This window comes from Muntiacus reevesi, chromosome 10 (assembly GCF_963930625.1).
Source record: "Muntiacus reevesi chromosome 10, mMunRee1.1, whole genome shotgun sequence".
NCBI classification, from domain to species: domain Eukaryota; kingdom Metazoa; phylum Chordata; class Mammalia; order Artiodactyla; family Cervidae; genus Muntiacus; species Muntiacus reevesi.
Window position 1 is genome coordinate 64854785 of NC_089258.1, and position 22913 is coordinate 64877697.

Consider the following 22913-nt stretch of genomic DNA (forward strand, 5'->3'; position numbering starts at 1 on the left):
ATTAGAAATAAAAGATTTTCATTTTTATTTTATGCAGCATTATATATTAAAAATTGTTTCAGTTGAGATATATATGATCGACATATAGCATATTAATATTAGGTGTAAATAGTAATGATGTGACTTTTGTATATATTGCAAAATGATCACTACATTGAAGCCTAGTTAACTTTTAGCATTACACATAGTTACAATTTTTTTGTAATGAGAACTTTTGTGATCTACTCTGTTGGTAATTTTCAAATACACAATGCAGTGTTACTAATGTATAGTGTTATATATTACACTCCATGACTTTTATTTTATAACTGAAAGCTTGTACTTTTTGACCCTCTTCACCCACTTTTCCCACCATATCCCCAACCAGCCTACCTCTAGTAAGCACCAATCTGTTCTCTGTATCTATGAGTTCAGTTTTTGTTTTTGTTTGTCTGTTTGTTTTACATTCCACTTGAATGAGATAATATAGTAGTTTTCTTTCTCTGATTTATTTCACTTAGTGTAATACCATCAAGGTCCATTCATGTTGTCACAAATGTCATGATTTCATTCTTATTTGTGGCTGAATAATATTCCATTGTTCATTTTCTTTATTTTCTTTACTCATTCATACATCATTGGACTCTTCACTTGCCTCCATATCTTAACTGTTTAAATAACACTGCCATGAATATAATGATACATTTATCTTTTCCAGTTAGTATTTTTGTTTTCTTCAGATAAGTACTTAGAAGTGGAATGACTAGATCAATTTCTTTATTTTTTGAGGAACCTCTGTACAGTTTTCTGTAGTGGCTGTACAAGTTGACATTCCCATCAATAGTGAACAAAGGTTTCCTTTTCTCTACATCTTCACCAGCACTTATTATTTCTTATCTTTTTCATAATAGCCATTCTGACAACTATCTGTTAAGAGATATCTGATGCTTTTTTGACTTGCATTTCTCTGATAACTTGTGATGTTGAGCATCTTTTCATGCATCTGTTAGCTCTACATCTTATTTGAAAAAATGTCTATTCAGATCCTAAAAGTACATTTAAAAAAATTTTTATCGAAGTCCAATTGCTACATGGTATTGTGTTAGCTTCTACTGTGCAGCAAAATGAAGCAGTTATAAATATACATAAATCCCCTCTTTTGTAGATTTCCTTCCCATCTAGGTTAGAAATGCATTTGTAACTGTGAAACATTAGGTCTACTTAAAGAAAAATATCAAGAAATATGCAGTTGTCCTCAGAATGATTGAATTTGAGGGACACTGGGCAGGATCAGGAAGTGCTGAGAGGTAAAATTAGAAAAGTAGACAGCAGTGAGGTCAATACAGGACTTTGCTTCTAAATTAAGTCATGTATTTTTCTGGAAAAGAAATAAATTTTTATTTATGCCTTGCTTTGTTATCTATACCTAAGGAAAGACCATCATAATACTCTTGGAAATAATTTATGGAATTTTAACGTTAAGTAGATGTTTTCCTTATGTTTTCAAACCAGAATAAGTTCTGTGTCCTTTAATATCTGAGCTAGCAAAGAGCTTATGAGAATTGTAAACAAAACAACAACAACAGAAAAACTACAGGGATATCGTGTAGGCATGATGACACAGAACACAGAATAGTCCCTAAAGACTGATTTTGTGTCTAAATAAATACATACATTAATTGACCTTGAATGTCAATCTAAAGTTTTAGCATTTAAAGTGAAAACTGGTCACAGAATGCTCACCAAATTATTTAGCTAGAAATTTTATCCCAACCAAAAATGAGCCTTTAAAGCCAGTGGAGGAAGGCATCCTCAGATTCCCCTGGGATAAAGAGGAATTGCTGCCCACACACCTCTCTCCTGGTTCACACCTGCCACTTCTAAGCGCTCCTTAGGACCTGCTGCATAAATGTCCTTTGAAACCATTTAGGAGACTGTAGGAAATTTACAAAGTCCAGGCTAAGAAATGCTCCATTTGAAGCCTCACTGAAGTTTAAAAATTGAGCAAATGTGTGACCATTTTTTTTCACATCCCTTTTAAATGGGAGGGGAGATTAATAGAGAGTGAACTACCACACAATTGCACTCATCTCACACACTAGTAAAGTAATGCTCAAATTCTCCAAGCCAGGCTTTAGCAATAAGTGAACCGTCAACTTCCAGATGTTCAAGCTGGATTTAGAAAAGGCAGAGGAACCAGAGATCAAATTGCCAACATCCGCTGGATCATCGAAAAAACAAGAGAGTTCCAGAAAAACATTTATTTCTGCTTTATTGACTATGCAAAGCTTTTGACTGTGTGGATCACAATAAACTGTGGAAAATTCTGAAAGAAATGGGAATACCAGACCACCTGACCTGCCTCTTGAGAAACCTGTATGCAGGTCAGGAAGCAACAGTTAGAACTGGACATAGAACAACAGACTGGTTCCAAATAGGAAAAGGAGTATGTCAAGGCTGTACATTGTCACCATGTTTATTTAACTTATTAACTTATTCAACTTTCTCAAGATGCAGAGTACATCTTGAGAAATGCTGGGCTGGAGGAAGCCCAAGCTGGAATCAAGATTGCCGGGAGAAATATCAATAACCTCAGATATGCAGATGATACCACCCTTATGGCAGAAAGTGAAGAAGAACTAAAAATCCTCTTGGTGAAAGTGAAAGAGGAGAGTGAAAAAGTTGGCTTAAAGCTCAACATTCAGAAAACTAAGATCATGGCATCTGGTCCCATCACTTCATGGCAAATAGATGGAGAACAGTGGAAACAGAGGCTGACTGTATTTTTGGGGGCTCCAAAATCACTGCAGATGGTGATTGCAGTCATGAAATTAAAAGACACTCCTTGGAAGGAAAGTTATGACCAACCTAGACAGCATATTAAAAAGCAGAGACATTACTTTGTTCACAAAGGTCCATCTAGTCAAGGGTGTGGTTTTTCCAGTGGTCATGTATGGATATGAGAGTTGGACTATAAAGAAAGCTGAGTGCCGAAGAATTGATGCTTTTGAAGTGGTGTTGGAGAAGACTCTTGAAAGTCCCCTGGACTCCAAGAAGATTCAACCAATCCATCCTAAAGGAGATCAGTACTGGGTGTTCATTGGAAGGACTGGTATTGAAGCTGAAACTCCAATACTTTGGCCACCTGATGTGAAGAGCTGACTTATTAGAAAAGACCCTGATGCTGGGAAAGATTGAGGGCAGGAGGAGAAGGGGAAAACAGAGGATGAGATGGTTGGATGGCATCACCAACTCAGTGGACATGAGTTTGTGTAGACTCCGGCAGTTGGTGATGGACAGGGAGGCCTGGTGTGCTGTGGTTCATGGGGTCGCAAAGAGTCAGACACACGACTGAACTGAACTGAACTGAACACAGACACTTAATATAGTGCTACAATGTACATATCAGTTAAAAGATTCCTTGTAGCAACTTAAAATGAGGGTAATATTTCTCTCTCTATACCATCTAATATTAAAATGATATTGGCATATGTTATTATTCCTTAAAGATAACATACAAAGATTTTGTGGTTGAACAGACTATATCTGGCAAGTGGGAGATAGTAGTTATATATATATATTTTTAATTACCTCTGTTTAGCTTTATTACCAGTCTGTATAAATTTTATCTCAAAATGCACCTGAATAAAAATTAAGGCTGACTTATTGAACTTGCCTAGAAATTCTGGCATAAAATAATTACATTATTTTTAGCTTCTGCCAGTCAACTCAGATGAAAATCTTCACTGCTTCTGAAGAAATAAAGATTTAATCACTTTCTGATTCTCCAAGCAGGATATTATGTTAAGAAAGGAAAGTCTAGAATGAGGAATTTATTGTCAAATGAAATTTATAACACTAATATGAGATTTCATACTAGTCCAGCTGGCTTTAGATCAAATAATTCAGAGTGAAGTTGAGCCAAGCTTTTTGCTAAAAGGTCTCTTTCTTTTACGGGTGAGCAAGGAGTATTAACAGCCCAGAATAGCCAGTAAGATGTGTATGGAATCAAAGACAGTGTAGAGGCCAGAACCTTGGCTTGTGAATCAGGAAGTCTTAGTTCTATTCCTGGCCTAGCCTTTAATTTATTATGCCTGTCTATGGGATGCCACAACTCATTGACAAGCAGAACATTCAGGCAGTGCTGAATTTGCTGAGCCAAATATCTACTATTTGGAAGCATCCGGGTATTTCACTGAATTTTTTGGTTCCCTTCCAAATGCTTGGCATAAGGAAAATGGAGCCTGTCAGCTCTAAGGGAGGCACCCTTTGCTCTGGACCTCATGTTTGCCCAGTCTGTGAAATGTCCAATAATGTACACATCATCCCCACTCCCTGTGTATGTGCTGTGTTCTATGCTGTTCAATAAAGAGCCTTTGGAGAAAGAGAGAGGGTCAGAATTATCTTCCTCAGTGGCAAGGAAAGAGGAGTCATAGAGGATTCCAGTTTATGGCCCTGGAGAGAATGATCTCCTAAAATCTCTGTTTGTCTGCCCCAATACCATTGTGATCAAAGTGACTTCACTGCCCAGGGACTAAGTAGCTCAAGGGAGTAAAGAAGGAGCTCTTTCCAGTTGCCCAATTAATTCCACGTGGCTTGGCCATCTTAGGTTTTGACAACAAATCAAATTGAAAGGAAGTTTTTCTCATAATTTGCCTAAGTATACACTGACTTGTGTTTGAAAAAGATACAACTGGAAATTTGTTCCACAGCAGCTACATACATTATCTATACCTTGACAACAGCTGGTTATAGTCTCAAGACAACAGGATGTTTCTGTTCTTAGCAGGATACAGTCACATACTGGGAGAAAGAGACATATATCACATGGTTGACTCAAGGTCAGCTCACAGCCGAAAAAATCCTTCTCATTAAAAAAGCAGATTGAGACTATCCCATTAAGAATAGCCTGTTCATGTTCTCAACAGGCACTTAATTCTTAGGCTGTGTTAAAGAGGGTATATGGAACATGGAGAAATACTTGCCTTCTCTATCTTCATGGTCAGAAAACATGTAAAGTAATATATTTAATCCTTGGTACCAACCATTAGTTGGGTCATTGATAGAACTATGTCATATCCAGAGAAGAGTAAACAGAACTAATAAGGATTTGAAAACATTATAATTATGTTTTCATATATATGTAAACAATTTAACAAATAATTAAAGGAACTGAGGATGATTTACCATGAAAAAGAAAATGGGTGCAACATAGTTTTTCAAATATTTGAAAGGCAGTTTCATGGAACAGGCTTTATTTAGGCTGTCTAGTTCTGGAAGGAGAAACTGGGAAGGTAGAGGAAGGCAAAATCTGTTTCCATAACATTTCTAAATGGCAGAGGATGAGATGGTTGGATGGCATCACCAACTCAATGAACATGAACTTGGGCAAACTCAAGGAGATAATTAGGGACAGGGAGGTCTGGCATGCTGCAGTCCTTGGGGTTGCAAGGAGTCGGACATGACTTAACAACTGAACAACAACAGCATTTCTAAAAATTATGCTGTAAAAATATGAAAGCAGTTGCTACCTAAGAAATGATACAGTGCATGCAGTAGATGGTCAATAAACACATCTTGAATGATTGTTAAATAAAAGTATAAAGAATTGAACCAGATGCTTCAAAGATATATTGTAATAAATTGTGATCATTGGCGTTCTTCCAAAACATAGCTTCTATATGTTAGAAAGAATATAAACTGGGCTGTGGGAGTTGGAAGAGAGTACACATGATGTGGAAATGATTACTAAACTAATCGTGGAAGGAAAGCAAAGTGGAAGGAGACTAGGACAGGCGCAGGGAGAGCCAGCTCTAGGCCTGTCACTTTACCAACAGAAATGCGACCTGGACCTAAAACTCGCTGGAATCACTTTGCTCATCTGCAAAGTCAGAACATTGGTACCACTGTCCTGGACCTGTAGGTTTCTAAAGTCTCAGGTGTTGAATGAAGTATCCAAGTGACATAATGAGTAACCTAACTTATGTAATTTTAACTTACTTAAGTAAAAATACAAATAGACATGCTCATGATAATACATTTTAGGGAATTTTGCAAACATAGATAAGGGATGATACCAAGAAGGTAGATAAAGGAGCCACTACCAGAAAAAAAGAGATCCTTCCATAAGGTCATTAAATTTAAACCTACAATATATACTGAACTCTACCTGAGCAATGGAAGGAAATATTAGGGAGCGTAAATGCATCAAATAAATAAAATGCATTATTTCAATATATGATTGTGTTGACTACACCTTCATTACAGCTGTTGGTTTAATTGTCAGTATTTCCATTCAAGTCAGATTCTAAGAATGATTCTCTATCCAATTGGTCCCCGCTCCTAGTGTGTGTGTTGGAGCCCCTATGCATTAACTCACCACAGACCATAAGCGCCGACTGTGTGCATCTCTCCCCAAACTGCATTCAGTAATGTCTAGCTGGAAGCTTGAAATTGGCCATGGATGTATTTACACTACAGAAAAGTCGGCACACTCTACAAATTAGGGCTTTCTTTTTATTTGGAGATCCAGTTGCTAAAGATTTTCTAACATATCACTGCCCACTCATTCCCTACTTCCAAGAAATAGGATCCCTAAACAGTTACTTCTTTTTCACTTTGATCTCAAAATGTGTAAGACTTGATTATAAAAATTTCTATTATTTCTTTTTAATCACTGTAAAGTAGGACCTCAGCAGAAAAAAGGACTATGGCTAGAACTAGAAGAATCATCTTAGGATAAACTAAACTGTTTCACCTGTATTAGTCATGTGGCATTGCTGGACATAAAATGTGATGAGGTTCCAAAAATGTTTGGTTGTCAAAATGTGGTAGGAAATCTGCAAGTTTAAAAAAACACACTGAATCACTCATTTGCTTATATCTTTCCCGTGGCCCCACTACACAAAGAATAAAATTGACCTCCTTACAGTGACCTTCATAACAGAATATAGTTTGGCTCCTGTTTATAGTCAGCCTCATTTTTTCCTAGCACCCACTCAGTCTCCCACTCACTTTCCCTCTCCTGGCTTTCCTTACTTTTTTTCACTTCCTCTTATTCACCAAACTTGTTCTCACCTCAGCATCCTTATATCACTCTTCCCCCTGCATGGAACACTGATTTCCCAGTTTTACTACCCTCTCTTCTCCTCCTCCCTTCCCTCCCCACCTCACACCCTTCCTCCTTTCCTTATTTCTCTCTTTCTCTCTCTCCATTTCTATCTTTGTCTCTGTCTTTCTCTCTTTCTCTCTTCTACCGCATTTTCTTTTCATCCCCATCATGGTTTACTCTCACTTTGGCAGAAAGCTCTTCTCTGACCACACTCCACCAGATGGGACACTTCCCCTGAAGTTACTGTATACCTCATTACCCTATCTATTTTCTTCTTACCCTTGTTTCTATCAGAAACTATGTATATGAATTTTTTTTTACTTTCCTAATGTCTTCTCATGTTGACTATAATATTGAAGACAGCAGAGATTCTCTATCTCTTATTCACTGATAAATGTTTTGTTCGCTTTCACAGAACAGTTGTGACTGCAGGAAAGATGGGAGGGGAGAAAATTTCACATCTTGGCTTTGATTTAAGGGGATTAAGTTACTGAAATACATAGAACTAAGGCAGCCTCACTCATTAAGAAGTTCCTCTTCCCCTGGCCTGTAGTGACAGCATGAAATGAAAACTCTGCTGTAGAGTTCAACCTTGCCAGAATCTGCAAACACACAGCTTTGTTTTCAGCCATGAGCTATTTGCTGGAGTTTAGCCATGGACATATGAAAAGTTAGAACTTTGCAAAATGTTCATACTTGAGCTTTAACAACAAGGACAAAAGATTTATCCAAAGCATCTGATTTGTAGCCAACTCTATTTTGTGATGTTTAATGTGTAATGTTTGATGCTAGTCTGAGTACTTTACATTTCAGGCTGAACGTTGTAATAGATGATGAACAAGGAAGTATCCACGAATGAAAGGGAAGTGCAATAAGCTTATTTCTCTAAAGAAATATCTTAGACCAAGGCTGCTTGATTTTATTCTTTTGGCAGGTCATTTAAAATAATTCAATGCTCAGCCCATAGACTTGAAAAAGTTTTTAAAGCACAATCTCAACATCCAGTTACTACAAATTGTCTCTAAGTCTACTGTTGATAGGTAGGATAACTTCAGGGTATACTGTTTTATCCAGTGTTAACTTAGTAGCTGGAAAAATATTAAGACATGTTTTCTAACACCCCAGGAAATGTTATTTCACTGGCTTCTATTGATTTCATTAATATTTTTATTCCTGTAAAAGTGTTGCATATGCAGTGTAAAACTTGACTCTGTGTCTGCTTGGTGGAAAAACCTCATCTTTCTGCTTGAGGCTGTTATGACTGGTGAATGAAAGACAATCATACAAAAGCATACGTGAACATAGAGATATGCAAAGAACATTACCTTGCCAAACACAAGTTTGGTTTAAATGAGAAGGAAATTATATAAGCAAATACATTGAGGGAGTAATTAAGGTGATTTTGAGTCTTCTATTCAGGCAGATTCTTCCATTTTCTGTATTATTTAGAATAGAATTTAATATTTTTAATATTTCTGGGACTCTATTAAAGTATAAACAGGGTTTTACTATAAATAACATTTAAAAAAATATAACAAAGTTCTGTAGCATTGAGGAATATGACGTAGAGTAATGTTCATATCTGTTGCAAATATCCTGTCCCTTCTTAAGCACAATGAAACTTTATGACCACAAAAGTTCTGTAATTCTCTCTCAGAGCCTCATTAAATGTTTTAGACAACACAGATGATGGAAGGAAACCGAACAAATAATTACAGTATAGTACTCTGAGGGAATTAACGTAACTCAGAAAAATTCTTAATGTATTCTGAAAATTAATGTCTTTATGGAAGTGGGACTGAGTCTTTCAGTTTGACATTAAACTTTAAACCAAGCACAGGTTCAGCTTACCCAAATAATTTCTTAATGGTAGCTGAATTAATGATTTTTTGACCAACTTAATCTAATAAACTAATAATTTGACTTGTGAGAAATAGTTATTATTAATATTAACAGTCTACTTTACCTGTGTGAAGTACAGAGACCCCTGTGGCATTAGATGACTCCATGCAATTACCCTAGTTCTTGTTCTTTGGGGTCTGCCCTAATGGTGATTAGGGAATTTAGGGTGATTAAGAGAAAAAGTCCAAAAACAAAATCAAAGATCTGAATCAAACTGTCACCTCATTCATGCCACTACTCATCCATCCCCTTAGCAAAACCTCCTAACTACTCCCTTGTCCCCACACCCTTCAGGCTTTCGTCAGGGTAGCATTTCCCTTTGAGGTCACTGCTGATGGTGCTTTCAAAGCTGATTTCACCCAGGTAAATATCTTAGACAGATGAGAAAATGGCAACATGAGTCACAAATGACGATTTACCTCAAAAAGGCTGGTCCCGAGTCCATGACACCTCTCAGTGGATCTTGCTTCTAAGGAAACTTACAGTGCTTTAAAGTTTTGCTTTGTTTTTATTTCATTTACCCTCACTCTGCCCAACCTGATACTTTGCACATTACAGAACATTTTAAAGTTTCCTAATACTAATGACTTGAACACTCAAGAATAGTAAACAGTCATGTGCAAATAACTCTGTATGGTCAGTGAGAAGCTTAACTATTTTTATAAGAGAAAGTATTTTCATAAATATATGTCTATGTTATAGAGAATGCAAAGTAAGTAACCACAATTCATGTGATTGTAGAGGCTTTTTTTCCCCCAAAGTGTGTTAAAGAAGGTTGAAAATGAATATTGGCAATAACATAGCATGAAAAAGCAGTAAGTGGCCTCACGCAAAAAACAAAACAAACAAAAATTTCTGCCTTGTTTGATTCTTTTCCTTTATTTTTACTATACTCAAAAATAGTCATCCAAAACTATTATCTTGTATGCATCCTTAAATGTCTAACCTGAAAACAATTGTTAGTATGTTATAAATGATTTGTGTGTATAATTGATTTGACAAAAGAAGGGTAAATATACAACTTTTTCCAAAAATAATCTGAAAATAGTAAATGTTTCAGTAGCATTGGTGTTATGCCTCTTTTTCACTGTGGCTTGCTCTAGAAAATATATATTTAATATTCCTGTAAAAATGCCTTCTTGGCAGGAGGTCAGTATTTTCCCAGTGAAGCGTCCATTGATGGTACAGAATAGAATGTTCCTGCCCCTTAAATAGAAGACTGCCTTTTATTGTGTCCTTTGTGTCCCATTGAAGAACAGGGAACTTTTTATTCTTTCCAAGAAATGGCCTTTCAGATTCAACAACAGCATGTTCTGTTCCTCAGGAAGTAAGAGAAGATCGAGATAGGGCGCGACTAGACTCCATGGTGCTGCTGATCATGAAACTGGACCAGCTCGATCAGGACATTGAGAACGCCCTCAGCTCCAGCTCCTCTCCGTCCAGCACACCGACCAACCTGCGGCGGCAAGTCCCTGTGAGCTTCCCACCTCCCGCTCTGCGTGTGAATGTGTCCCTGCATCTGCAGAGCCCCTCTTGAGAATGAAACTTCTTGGATGGCCCAGTATACCCACATGTGACCCTGATAGTGTTCCATAAAGTTCACTCAAATCATTCTAGGCTTCACGCAGAGTCCGTAAGAGACGTGTGTGATTCAAACGAAAATGGTTATTATTAGACAGGAAAGAGGGTCACTTTGGGAAGTTACTTTGCTTTCTAGTGATCAGATTCTCGTCATTGCTGTTGTTTCCCTCATTGTCAGACTTTTCTGATATGCTGTAAACACCATTAGTGATGCTTTGTTTATCTTGTTTAGTATTTTATGTCCAGTATCCTACAAATTTACACTGGATATAGAAGATGGTTAATAAATATCTGTGGATGAATGGATGAATAATTGGATGGATGGATGAGTCGGTGGATGAGTGGGCAAGTAGATGGATGGATGGGTAGGCACATGGATGGATGGAGGAATGAATGCTAATTGAACTAACTCAGCATATTACAAGAAAGAATTTAGCTGAAATCAACTTGAGAACACTCTAAAATTCACTCAGTGAAACATAATGAATAGGAAAGAGGTGAAAACTTTATTTTACTGTACATTAATTTCATATAAGATAGACTCTCTTTTGAGAGTCTAACACCCAAGATAAAATTTAGAAGACATAGATGCCAAAATGTCTATACACTTCAAATATTTAATATTATGTTCATATTAAACGGCTTAGTTTTTGAATATCTAACAAATGTGATGGTAGAATTTACTTATAATTAAGCCATAGAGCCCTTTTGAGAACCTACCAAAAATATAACTATTCTGTATCAAATTATTTTGTGTAGTTCTACTATTGATTATGAAGTTATTCAAGACTTATTCTGACTGTGGTACAGAATATTTCACAGAAAATAAACAAGTTAAATTAGTAGCTAACCTTAGTATATATGAATGCATTACATAATGTGCATTACATATGCTAACACATTCATTCCTTATAGCATTGTTCAGAGTAAAAAGAATAGAGAAGTTAGTAATTGTATGTACAAGAGCCATGTCATTCAACCACTATCCCATACTTCTTTTCATAGCTGACTATTATGGGAATCTGATACCTTGAGTAAAACACAATTTTAATTTAAAAATGAAAAAAACATGACATTAAATACTTCAGTCTAGACCTAGAAAGTCAGTAGAAATGACATTTTTCCTCTTGTTTGTAACCTTCTGGATAATTTTTCCTTATCCTTCAGGATTCATCTCAGATGTTTTCTTTACAGTGAAGTCTTCCCTAAATCTCCATGTGTCTTCCCAGACAGAATCACTTACTCCTCCCCTGGTGCCGTAGTGTCTCACACATACTTCAGTAGGACAGGCACCCAAGTGAAGGAAACACAACCAGAGTAGCCTCCTGAAGACCATCAAGAAGGGTGTTTTAACCCTGTTTACAGATTAAAGGTGTAGAGAAGCTTCATGCTCATTTTCACCATTTCACTTTGTGCTCATTTTCATCATTTTCAATAAATGTATAGCCCTATTTTTCAATAGGAGATGCTTCTCAGTACTTTTTTTTTTGCCATTAATGTACATGTGGGATATATTTTCTCTTTTAAAGTTTTCTATTATGAATTGCTAATCTCTCCCTATCTCTTTAATGGTTCTTCTTTTCCTTCTATATAGACCTTTCCTCAGTACTAGGTATTTAGCGATAAAAAGCACAGCACAGATTTCTGCTAAATAGAACTCCATATTATTGTCTCCAGCTCAGAGAGCAAAACAGCCCTTACCTGCTACATGTGGTTCTTTGTTGAAAGGTAAAGACAATACCAAACAAGAGCTAAGGTGGGTGATGATTAGGATTTGCCTACATCTGTATCTTCTCCCTCCATTTCAAGTGTAAGCTGGATTTTATATCACATGCACTGTCTCATGGGCCATCACTGTCCTCGCTGAGCAGTGGTTGATTCTGTAAATAAAAATGTGTTTCTGAGTCTTTAGTTCAGCAGATAGTTGAAATAAGCCCAATAATACAATATAAAAATAAACTTTAGAGTCTGTAAGCCTGGGTTCACATGCCAGCTCTGCAACTGAATGTCTGAGAATATAAGAAAAGTATTTAATTTCTCAACTTCAAGTTCACGTAAAAGCAGGCGAGATTGCTTCCTACTTAATGGCTTGTTGGGATGAGTTAATGAAAGAAGATATGTAAATGAATTCAAAGATCTGATACAGATTACATGTTTGGTATTTGTTAATTCATTTTCCTTCTCCCATGTCTTCACTCACACCAGACACTGGGCTAGAGATGAATAAGACAGAGCCTGAATCCCTCAAAATTTCTTTTTGGTCTCTGCGTTTTTCTAAGTCATCCCTTTTTCTTTATTTCTGTTCCTTGGTCTTTAAAGCTAATTTTAACATTCTCTCATCATCAAAAAGTTTTCCACATGAGATTTCCATTCCATTTGATAATTGTGCCGTGGAATAAGTGGGTTATAACAGATGATTATGACCTTGACTGTCCACCAAGGAGCTCTGTCCCAGATTCAGAGGAGAAGCCTTCTCTGACACACCCTCATACTCCACTGTGAATCTACAGTTTAGGAGGGAGGGGAAGACATACAATGGAACAGTGACCTCAGTTTGAAATTATTTATAAGGAAATGTTAGAGTGAGTTCTACATATAATGCGCTGTGTGCTTAGTCACTCAGTCGTGTCTGACTCTTTGCGACCCTGTGGACTGTAGCCTGCCAGGCTCCTCTGTCCATGGGGATTCTCCAGGCAAGAATCCTGGAATGGGTTGCCATACCCTCCTCCAGGAGATCTTCCCAACCCAGGGATCAAACCCAGGTCTCCCACATGGCAGGCAGATTCTCTATAATAAAGGGAGTGGTAAAAAATATAATATGAGCTGGAGTCGTAAAGAATGGCTTTAAAATAAAATAAGGGTGTTTTTATTGGAGTATACTTTCTGCTGTACAGCAAAGTGAATCAGCTCTATGTATACTCGTATTGCCTCCCTCTTGGACCTCCCTCCCAAACCCCATCCCAGTCCTGCCCTTGTAGGTGACCGCAAAGCACCAAGTTGAGCCCTGTGCTATTCAGCAGCTTCCCACTAGCTATCTCTCTAATGTATGGTAGTGTATATATATCAATCTCAGTCCCCCAGTTCATCCCACCCACCTCCCCCACCATGTCCTCAGCACTACTCTGTGTCTGTATCTCTCTTCCTGCACTGCAAATAGGTTCATAACGGTAGAGCTAACGTTTATGAAGCCTGCCCTGATCGAGTCGGACAAGTGAGGGTCAGACAGATCTGAGTTTTAATGTCAGTCCTGCCACAGACTGTGAACTTAGTCAAGTTACTTGCTTTAAGCTTTGGCTTCATCATCCATCAGTTGATGATAATAATATCTTCCAAAGAGTTTGTGAACATGGAACAATAGAGTATTGTCTATAAATGGTAAAAGCACAATTAGTGGTGGATTTTTAAAATATTTATTATTTTACCTCAGAATTATTATATTGTTAGAAAGGTGCAAGGTTACCCTCTTATTTACCTAATTAATTCATAAACAGGAAGGAAAATTAATGCAAATGGTTTCTGATAAACATAAATGTCAAAAAGAAATGACTTAAAAACTACCTGCTACTTAGGATTATGCATTTGATGTTTATAAATTACCTGCTATTTATGACTATCCATTTAATGTTGATTCAATATGAAATTTTAATACATTATTTTTCTCTTATGGTAAAATGTAAAATGTCTTTTCCATGCCAAAAAAAAAGAAAAGAATATGTAGCCCTTAATCTGAAATCACTCAGGGATGAGAAATTTGGTTAGGGTTATATGTTTATACACACACACATACTTAAAGATTGTTGCATTCTGTTTCATATTTATTGTTCTTTTTTATGTATTTTATACACTTTCTTTGTTTTCCACTTTTTAAATTTCTATTTGGAGTTTTATTGAGATATAGTTGACATATAACATATTTAAGGTATACAATGTAATGATTTGATACAGTTTTTAATTGCAAAATAATAACCAAATAAGGTTAGTTAACACATCCATCAACTAGTATAATTACAGTTGTGTGCCTGTGTGTATGTATGTGGTGAGAACACTTAATATCTAATTTCTTAGCAACTTTCAGGTATATAATAGAGTGATGTTAATACTGTCACAAAAGTGAAGATTAGATCCCCAGAACTTAACCATCTTATAACTGGGAACTTGTGCCCTCTGACCAACTTGTCCCCAGTATCCCCATTTCCCAGCCCCTGGCAGCCACCTCTCTACCTTGTTTCTGTTTCAGCCTTCTTTAGATTTCACATATAGGTGAGATTATTATAGTATTTGTGTTTTTCTTATTTCATTTCACATGATGAAATGAAGGTCCTTCCATGTTGTCAGAAGAGGCAGAATTTCTTTCTTTTCTGTAGATAAACAATATTCCATTGTGTGTGTGTGTGTGTATCACATTTTCTGTATTCATTTATCCATCAATAGAGACTTCGGTTGTTTCCATGTCTTGGCTTTTGTGAATAATAGAACAGTTAACAAAGGGGTGCAGATGTGTCTTCAAGATAGTGATTTCATTTCCTTCGGATGTATACCCAAATGTGGAATTGCTGGATTATATGTAGTTCTATTTTTAACTTTCTGAGGAACCTCCATACTGTTTTTCATAGTGACTATATTCATTTATATTCCCACCAACAGTACTAGAATTCCCTTTTTTTCCACGTTCTCATCAATACTCATTATCTCTTGTCTTTTTTATGATAACCACTCTGACAGGTATGAGGTGATACCTCGCTGTGGTTTTAATTTGCATTTCCCTGATAATTAGTGATGTTGAGCATCATTTCATGTACCTGTTGCCTATTTGTATGTCTCTGGAAAAATGTCTACTCAGGCACTCTGCTCATCTTTTAGTCAGATTTGTTTTTTGCTAGTAAGTTGTATAAGTTCCTTATATATTTTGTATATTAACCTCTTATCCGATATTAGGTTTGCAAATATTTTCTCCTAATTCTATAGGCTACATCTTCATTCTGTTGTTTCCTTTGCTGTGCAGAAGCCATATAGTTAGATATAGTCCCATTTGTTTACTTTTGTTTCTATTGCTTATGCTTTTGGTGTCATACCCCAAAAAAATTGTTGCCAAAACCAATGTCAAGAAGCATTTTCTCTATGCTTTGTTATAGAAGTTTTACAGTTTCAGATCTTACATTTACATCTTTAATTCACTTGAAGTTAAATTTTGTGAGTGGTATAAGACAGGGGTCAGATTTAATTTATTTGCATGTGAATATCAGAGTTTCCCAACACCATTTATTGAAAAGACTGCTTTTCCCCATTGAGTATTCTTGACCCCATTGCCGAATGTTAGTTGACTGTACATGCATGCTTTTATTTCTAGACTCTCTATCCTATTCCATTGATCCCCGTGTCTGTTTCTGTGCCAGTACCATACTGTTTTTATTACTATAGTACTAACATTTGAAATAGGAGAATGTGATGCCTCCAACTTTGTTATTATTTTTGAAGATCGCTTTGGCTACCCACAGTCCTTTGTGGTTCCATCCAAATTTTAGGATTTTTTTTTTCCTTTTCTATGAAAAATGTCATTGGCATTCTGACAGGGATTGCACTGAATCTATATATCACTTTGGGTAGCATGATATTTTTCAAAATTTTATTTTTTCCAATTCAGGAGCATGAGATAGCTTTCCAATTATTTGTGTATTCTTCAATTTCTTTCATCAATGTCTTATAAATTCTAATGTAGAGATGTGCCTCTTTGAAAGTGCAAGTCACTCAGTTGTGTCCAACTCTTTGCAACCCCATGAGCTGTATAGTCCATGGAATTCTCTAGGCCAGAATAATGGAGAGGGTAACCTTTCCCTTCTCCAGGGGATCTTCCCAACCCAGGGATTGAACCCAGGTCTCCCGCATTGCAGGTGGATTCTTTACCAGCTGAGCCACAAGGGAAGCCCTTGGTTAAATATTAGTATTTGTCAGTCTAGTTATTCTTTGATAAAACAGTGTTTATGAGCATATTCTAGGTGCCAGGTACTATTATAAGCCTGGTGAATGTATCAGTGAACAAGACAGGTGAAGCCCCTACTCTGGAGATACATAGATTCCCAATAAAGGGAGACATAAAAGGATTAGAATATAGAAATGAATGAAAGATGGATAGATGATACATACATAGGTAGAGATGGTGGATGAATAAAATTGATATATGGTAGATAAACAAGGTGATAAGATTGTAAAACAGAGAATTATATGCTATGGAGGTTGAAGGGAAGAAACTGTTTTAGCTTGGAATGTCAAAGGATGCTTCTCTGAAGAAGTTATATTCAAACTGAGAGCTGAGTGACAAGGGCCAGCAAGGGGAAGTGCTTGAGCAAGGGATTAGAAAGGGCGTAGTTGCTACTATAGGAGCCACCTTGGTGTGCTAGAAAGACTGACAAACAGCAAGTATAGCGGAAGCACACAGAAGCAAGAGAGTGGTAGAACATAGACCAGAGAGTGTATTTAAGCATGTGGGCCATGGTAAAGTTGAGATGTAGAAAGAGTAGACACAAAGATATTTAAATCATAATTTTCTCAGGATAAAATTATAAAGTGATGTATGCTTTCACTTCCCTCCCCCCCACCACCCTTTGCATTCTCCTCATCCTTGCCTTTCCTTTGTGTTCTCAAGCTACTGTATAACATGGAGATAGCATTTAGTAAATTAAAGGCACAACCTTTGGAGCGATTACTGAGTAATTGCGTTCACTGAACAGGCATGTCTTATCCACATATTGTGCACTAGTTGGTCAGAAAACATAATGATATTAATAATAACATTATTTACAGTAATGCCTAGCATTTAATGAAATTGAATATGTGCTTGTTGCATATAATTTGCATTATCTTGCTTAATCTTCATAATCTTCATGAGTGCCTGCAATTATTATACTCATTATCAAATGAGGGAATTGAATTACATATGACAAAGTGTAGTTCTACCCTTAAATAGCTTTTAGTTTATTAGATAGACATACACTTGAGCTAAATGATTCCAGGCCATGATGGTAGGTGTCACCATGGAGATTTAATGGGAACATAGAAGAGAGTGAGGTGAGAAGAAATGAGAGCTGTCTTTTCATTTGACATCCATAACTCCATTGCAAGAGGAATGTGAAGCGAGTTCCTCAGGGTCACACAGAGAGCCAGGCTTGTCTATGGGCTTATATTAATATCTCCCGACTTATTGCAGTATCCTAACTAGCTACCACTACTGCCCTTTCTAATGCACAATTGGCTGTTAAGTTACTAAAGGAGTGTATTACCTCTTTTCAGTGTTTGCATTCTAAAATGAGACCCTCTAAAGAGTACAATCATTAATACAAAATAGTGCATGGTTATGTGTGACAGGTCAGTTTTGGTTGTCATAACTATGTGGTGTGTCTGTGTGTGTTAGGAGGAGGAGGAGGTGAAAATGTGTGGGAGGCAGGGACAAAGGCATGTAGAGAGTGTGGACATATCCTTCATATCAATGTATTTTTTAATAGGATCTGGAATCAGGACCTGAGAGTGGAACAGATACCACTTCGATAAATCAAACACAAATAAATTTGTCTTCTAACACTGAGTCCACTGACCCACAGTCTTCCACCCCAGTGGCCAATTCTGGAACCAAACCCAAGTCTACGGTAAGTTATATATGATAACAGTTTCAACATGCAGTGTTGATGATCATCATGTAAGAGTTGACATCTCCTCTGTTCAATTTGGAATAAATACTCTTGGATTCTTAGTTGCAGTGACTTGAAATGTTTAACTATAACCCAGCAAATGTTATTTTTTTTGTTTTATAGATGATTACACAAGTACTTTACTAAAATGGGTCATTGCTCTAAAATTATGCAAAATATGGTATTAAATTTTGTTGCTGGATACTTAGAACTTTAAAGAAACAAGAATGAAAATCTTCAGATCATTTTCCATGTATTATTATTTTGACTACAAAGCTAACCAATGGGAAAATTAATGGATGGATGGATGGAGAGATAGATACATAAACAGATGGATAGATTAAAGGGTAGAGATAGATACATAGTTTCACACATGTGATAAGTTTTGTGTGGGTATGTCAAGTGCTTGGTAAAATCTTGGCTCAGAAAAAGTACTGAAAAAGTGTAAGCTACTGTCATTATTATTATGATGTTTCATGGACTTTGCAGTGCTACAAAAACAAATGAAAAGAAGAATTACCACATATAGTAGTATAGTACAGTGAATTGTGAATAAAAGACATTTTCCTTTAAATAAAAAAGTTGAACTGCAACAGGAAAGCAGCATTTGACTCTAAAGGTAACATTTATGGAGGAAGTAATTACTACTTCAAATATCTAAAGTCCCAGCGCTCCAAAATAACCTTCCCTAGTTTAGTGAAAATCATAGTGTCGTGTTATTTTTTTTTAAATGTCCATGTTAGCTTAACACAGAGAAATGAGTTTGGATTGCTTTTTTTGCCTGCCTTTAAAATAAAAGGCAAATCCGAAATAAAACTCAAAAGAGAATACTTGAGTTTAAACCATAGTAGATCTGTTCAGTTGCAAGAATTTCTAGATTACTTTTGATGGAATAAATATTTATTGAACACCTATGATGTGCCATGTGTTATGCTAGATGAAACAGACTTAGAGTGCAATAAAAATATATTCTCTATCTTTAATTATCTCACAGTCTAGCAAAAGAGGAAGGCATGTAAGCAGTGAAATGCAATGACATGCTGCACGTTAGTGCTGTATTTATTGGAAATGGGAAGAACCAATGACATACTGCCCAGTGCTATTTTATGATACATTGAAAAAATAGGGTCTAATATGTATGTCACTGGGCAGACTGCAGTGACATGGGTCTCTCCCTTTCCACAATGAACAGAGAAAGTTGAAATGCAGAATTCAAATAGAAGCCAAACAATCCGATTTTACCACATTCTTATTAAGGGAAAAGATCAAAACCTCTTGAGAGTTTTAGCTTGAAGATTTGGGGAACGTTGGAGCACTGGCTTTATGAACACTGGAAACAGGTGTGGGGCTGACATATGAGAAAGAAATAGAAAGGGAGGTGAATTCCTTTTTATGGTATTTATGCTTAAATCTGTTTTTAAAGCACCTTTTAATGACCTTTAGAGTGCTATTTTTACTATAACATTTATTCTGTCTGCATCTTTTACTTAGAATAGTCACTGTTGGTATCTGCTATTTCTCCCTTGAAATGTATATTTTTTAGTGTGTGGTCACCTTATAATTTGTAAAAATTGCTGCCACTCTGTATACAGTTCCTTAGTCTTTCTTCAGTACTCCCATGTTTATAGATGTGGTCATTTGTTTCTGTTGAGGTCTGTACATGTTTTTATGGTAACCATCTTCAGTAAGCTTTCAGAATAAGAAACATAAAGCCATCGGTTTTCCTAGGACTTTAGTCAAATTCTCTAGCTGGCCATGAGAGCTACCCAGAGTGGGAGAGAAACACTCTACTGTCGAAGGCAACTGACTTTTAGGAAATTTCTTAAAGAAAAAGAACAATTTAAAAAGTATCTTGAAAAACAAGCTTTTGTGTTAGCAGAAGGGCCAATTTAATGTGCACGTGTGTTTATTTTTTGCTGGTTTTGGTGTTACTGTTATTTTGAGTATTCCTTTTTAGTAAAGTTAGAAAAGAAGTCTTTTGCCATGGATCAATTTTATGTTTTCAGTTATCCCTAGGTTAAAATATTAGAATGGAGAATTTTACCTATTTTATGAGGTATTAAATACATACTCCCCCTCAATTTTAAGCTTAGGGAATAATGACAGACTGGCTACTTTGTGAAAAACAGAAAGAACTGCAGAATCCTACAGAGTGGTTGTTTTCACTGTGAACTAAAATTTCAACTTTAATATTAAGTAGAAACATTAAATTCAAAGAACACCTACTTCAAATATCCACGTAAAGTGAACTATATTTCTGCTCCGTGTACTTCTCTCATATTTTTACAGAATGCTTGCTTTCATTTCAGAATGATTTAATGTTACGTTTGATTTGCTGCTATGAATCTATTTATAATGGTGACTAACTACCACAAATATTTGGCTTTCCTTTTGTATGTAAGGTCTCTGGATTTCTAAGTGCCAATGTTTCAATAAGATTTCTACTTTTATATTTATTATTAGAAGGGGACCAATGAGTAATCTTCAGATTTTTCATAAATACCATGTATATATCATGCTGAAAACTGAGCATTCAAGTGGATTTCTGAGATGTATTTGACATACAAAAATTAAAAAGCTAGAAGGTAGGATATCTACTACCAAAAAACACATTGTTAAAAACAAGGTCTGGTGCTTCATTTCAAAAATCTCATCCATCTTTCTTTTTTGTTTTTACTAGGTGTAAATGTTTATTTCAGTCCCTACTTCACACACAATGTGCAGCATGTAACTAAAAAGTACATGACTCACAAATAGGAATAAAATGTGATTTACAGTAAAAAGAGGGAACACTCAACTGAAGCAGGCACTGAGATGGTCCCAGGTGCAACAATTATCGGAGAAAAAAATCTCATCCATTTCTTACTTCTTTGTTTTGTTCCTTTGAGGCAGTCTCGTAATGCCTCTCACACTAGACACTTATGCAAACAACCCATGTGTAGTCATATCATCTTTATACAGGGCTTTCATCCACTGCAGAACAGTATTCTGACATCCTCTGGCCAGGATAAACGGTTGCTTGAGTTGTTCCTGCACTACATAGTATAGGGTTGTTATATGAAAGATTTTAAAGTTGGGCACCAAAACCCCAGAAATATTGTTGTGGTGGTTGTTTCACTTAAAGCTACTGATCAGTATAGGTGGTCGTTAAATTATTGTTAATCACTATTAACCTATCTTTCAATTCATTAATCCTTTAGTCACCTTTGTCTAACGTACTATTTAATCCACACTGAGCTCTTTAGTTGCTATATTTTTCAGTACTAAAATTTCTGTTCAATTCTTCTTTTTTTTAACATTGAGGTAAAACTCATGTACCAAACAATTCACCACTGTGCTTCTTGGGCATGTGTATACCTTCTTTAGAGAAATGTTTATGTAAGCCTTTTGCCTTTTTAAAGACTAGGTTTTGCCTCTGTTATTGAGTTGTAAGAATTCTTTATATATTCTGAATATATGAAGAAAGAGGCCAAGCCTGAGATAAGAAAAACCACAGATTTTATTTGTAAAGTAAGTACTGCTGGAACAGGGAGGGTGTTCTGAGCTATACAGTAACATCAGCTTCGTAGAAAAACAATCTCCCTTGTTGCCATGTGATAGAATTCCCACAGCCACAGAACTGAGAACCTCAATCATCTGGGGCATTTTGGAACCCCAGCTTTAAGTGTATCTTCAACTATCAAAAGGAATGTTGGAAGATATTGGCATTCCTATCAGAGTGTATTGAACACTGGAATCACAAAATAAACCCTCCTTTGAAGACATCAAAAACAGCAGAAATTATTAACCTTCATTACTATAATTGCTGCAGTGTGAAAATAGACAGATATATCTTATTCCAGCTCAGTCTGGCAACAGTAGCTCTACTTCCACAGACCAAATACATCCCTAATCTTTTCATCATTACTACCAACGTAGCCCTCAATGCGGGAGACCTGGATTCCATCCCTGGGTTGGGAAGATCCCTTGGAGAAGGGAAAGGCTACCCATTCCAGTGTTCTGGCCTGGAGAATTCCATGGGCGTTATAGTCCATGTGGCTGCAAAGAATCAGATACGACTGAGCAAATTTCACTTTCAGCAAAGTAGCAATCAGATAGATAAGGGTGGAGACACAGCTCATGGAGGAGGTGGGAGCTGAGGGTAGATAGAATGCCACACAGCCAGGGACTGCCATCTCCTTCCAAGGATGGTTCAGAGTAAGTCCTACCTAAATACTACTGGAGGGTGGCCGAAATAAAGCTTCAAGAGTATGTCCTGACTGCAAGTTCATGGTCATTTCTAGGTGACTTTAAAAAAGAAGGAACTCTAATACCACAGTCAACCTGATATTTTAGCTGCTTTCACCAACAGTTCCAAAGACTGCATGATCATTGTAACCTATCCTTGAAGAAAAAAAAAAAAAAAAACAACTCTCACTATATCTCTGAAACACAACTGTGAGGCACTTATATAAATCTGTTTTTCTCTTCTCCTCTATTTTGCATAATAGAAGCAAACAGTAATCTGGGAGTCTTACATTCACTTGTCAATGGTATTGTCCTCCCTAAAAAGTATAAGTGTTTTGAAATGGAGGTAAAAAGGAGGGTGATGACTTTGTATATGAATTTTGACTTGATGTTATTTTTAATGAATGCTATTAACATTTAAGTCATTTAAAAAC

General features: G+C 36.4%; 1 protein-coding gene across 4 annotated transcripts in view; it reads left to right on the forward strand.

Moving 5' to 3' along the window:
• Nucleotides 1-22913, forward strand: part of DLC1 (DLC1 Rho GTPase activating protein) — a 413805-nt gene that overhangs the window by 106611 nt on the left and 284281 nt on the right. For all 4 annotated transcript variants that reach the window (XM_065947630.1, XM_065947635.1, XM_065947634.1 and 1 more), the window contains exons 3-4: nucleotides 10317-10466; nucleotides 18070-18210. In XM_065947630.1, coding sequence (XP_065803702.1) covers nucleotides 10317-10466; nucleotides 18070-18210 — 291 coding nt within the window. The remainder of the gene's footprint in view (nucleotides 1-10316; nucleotides 10467-18069; nucleotides 18211-22913) is intronic.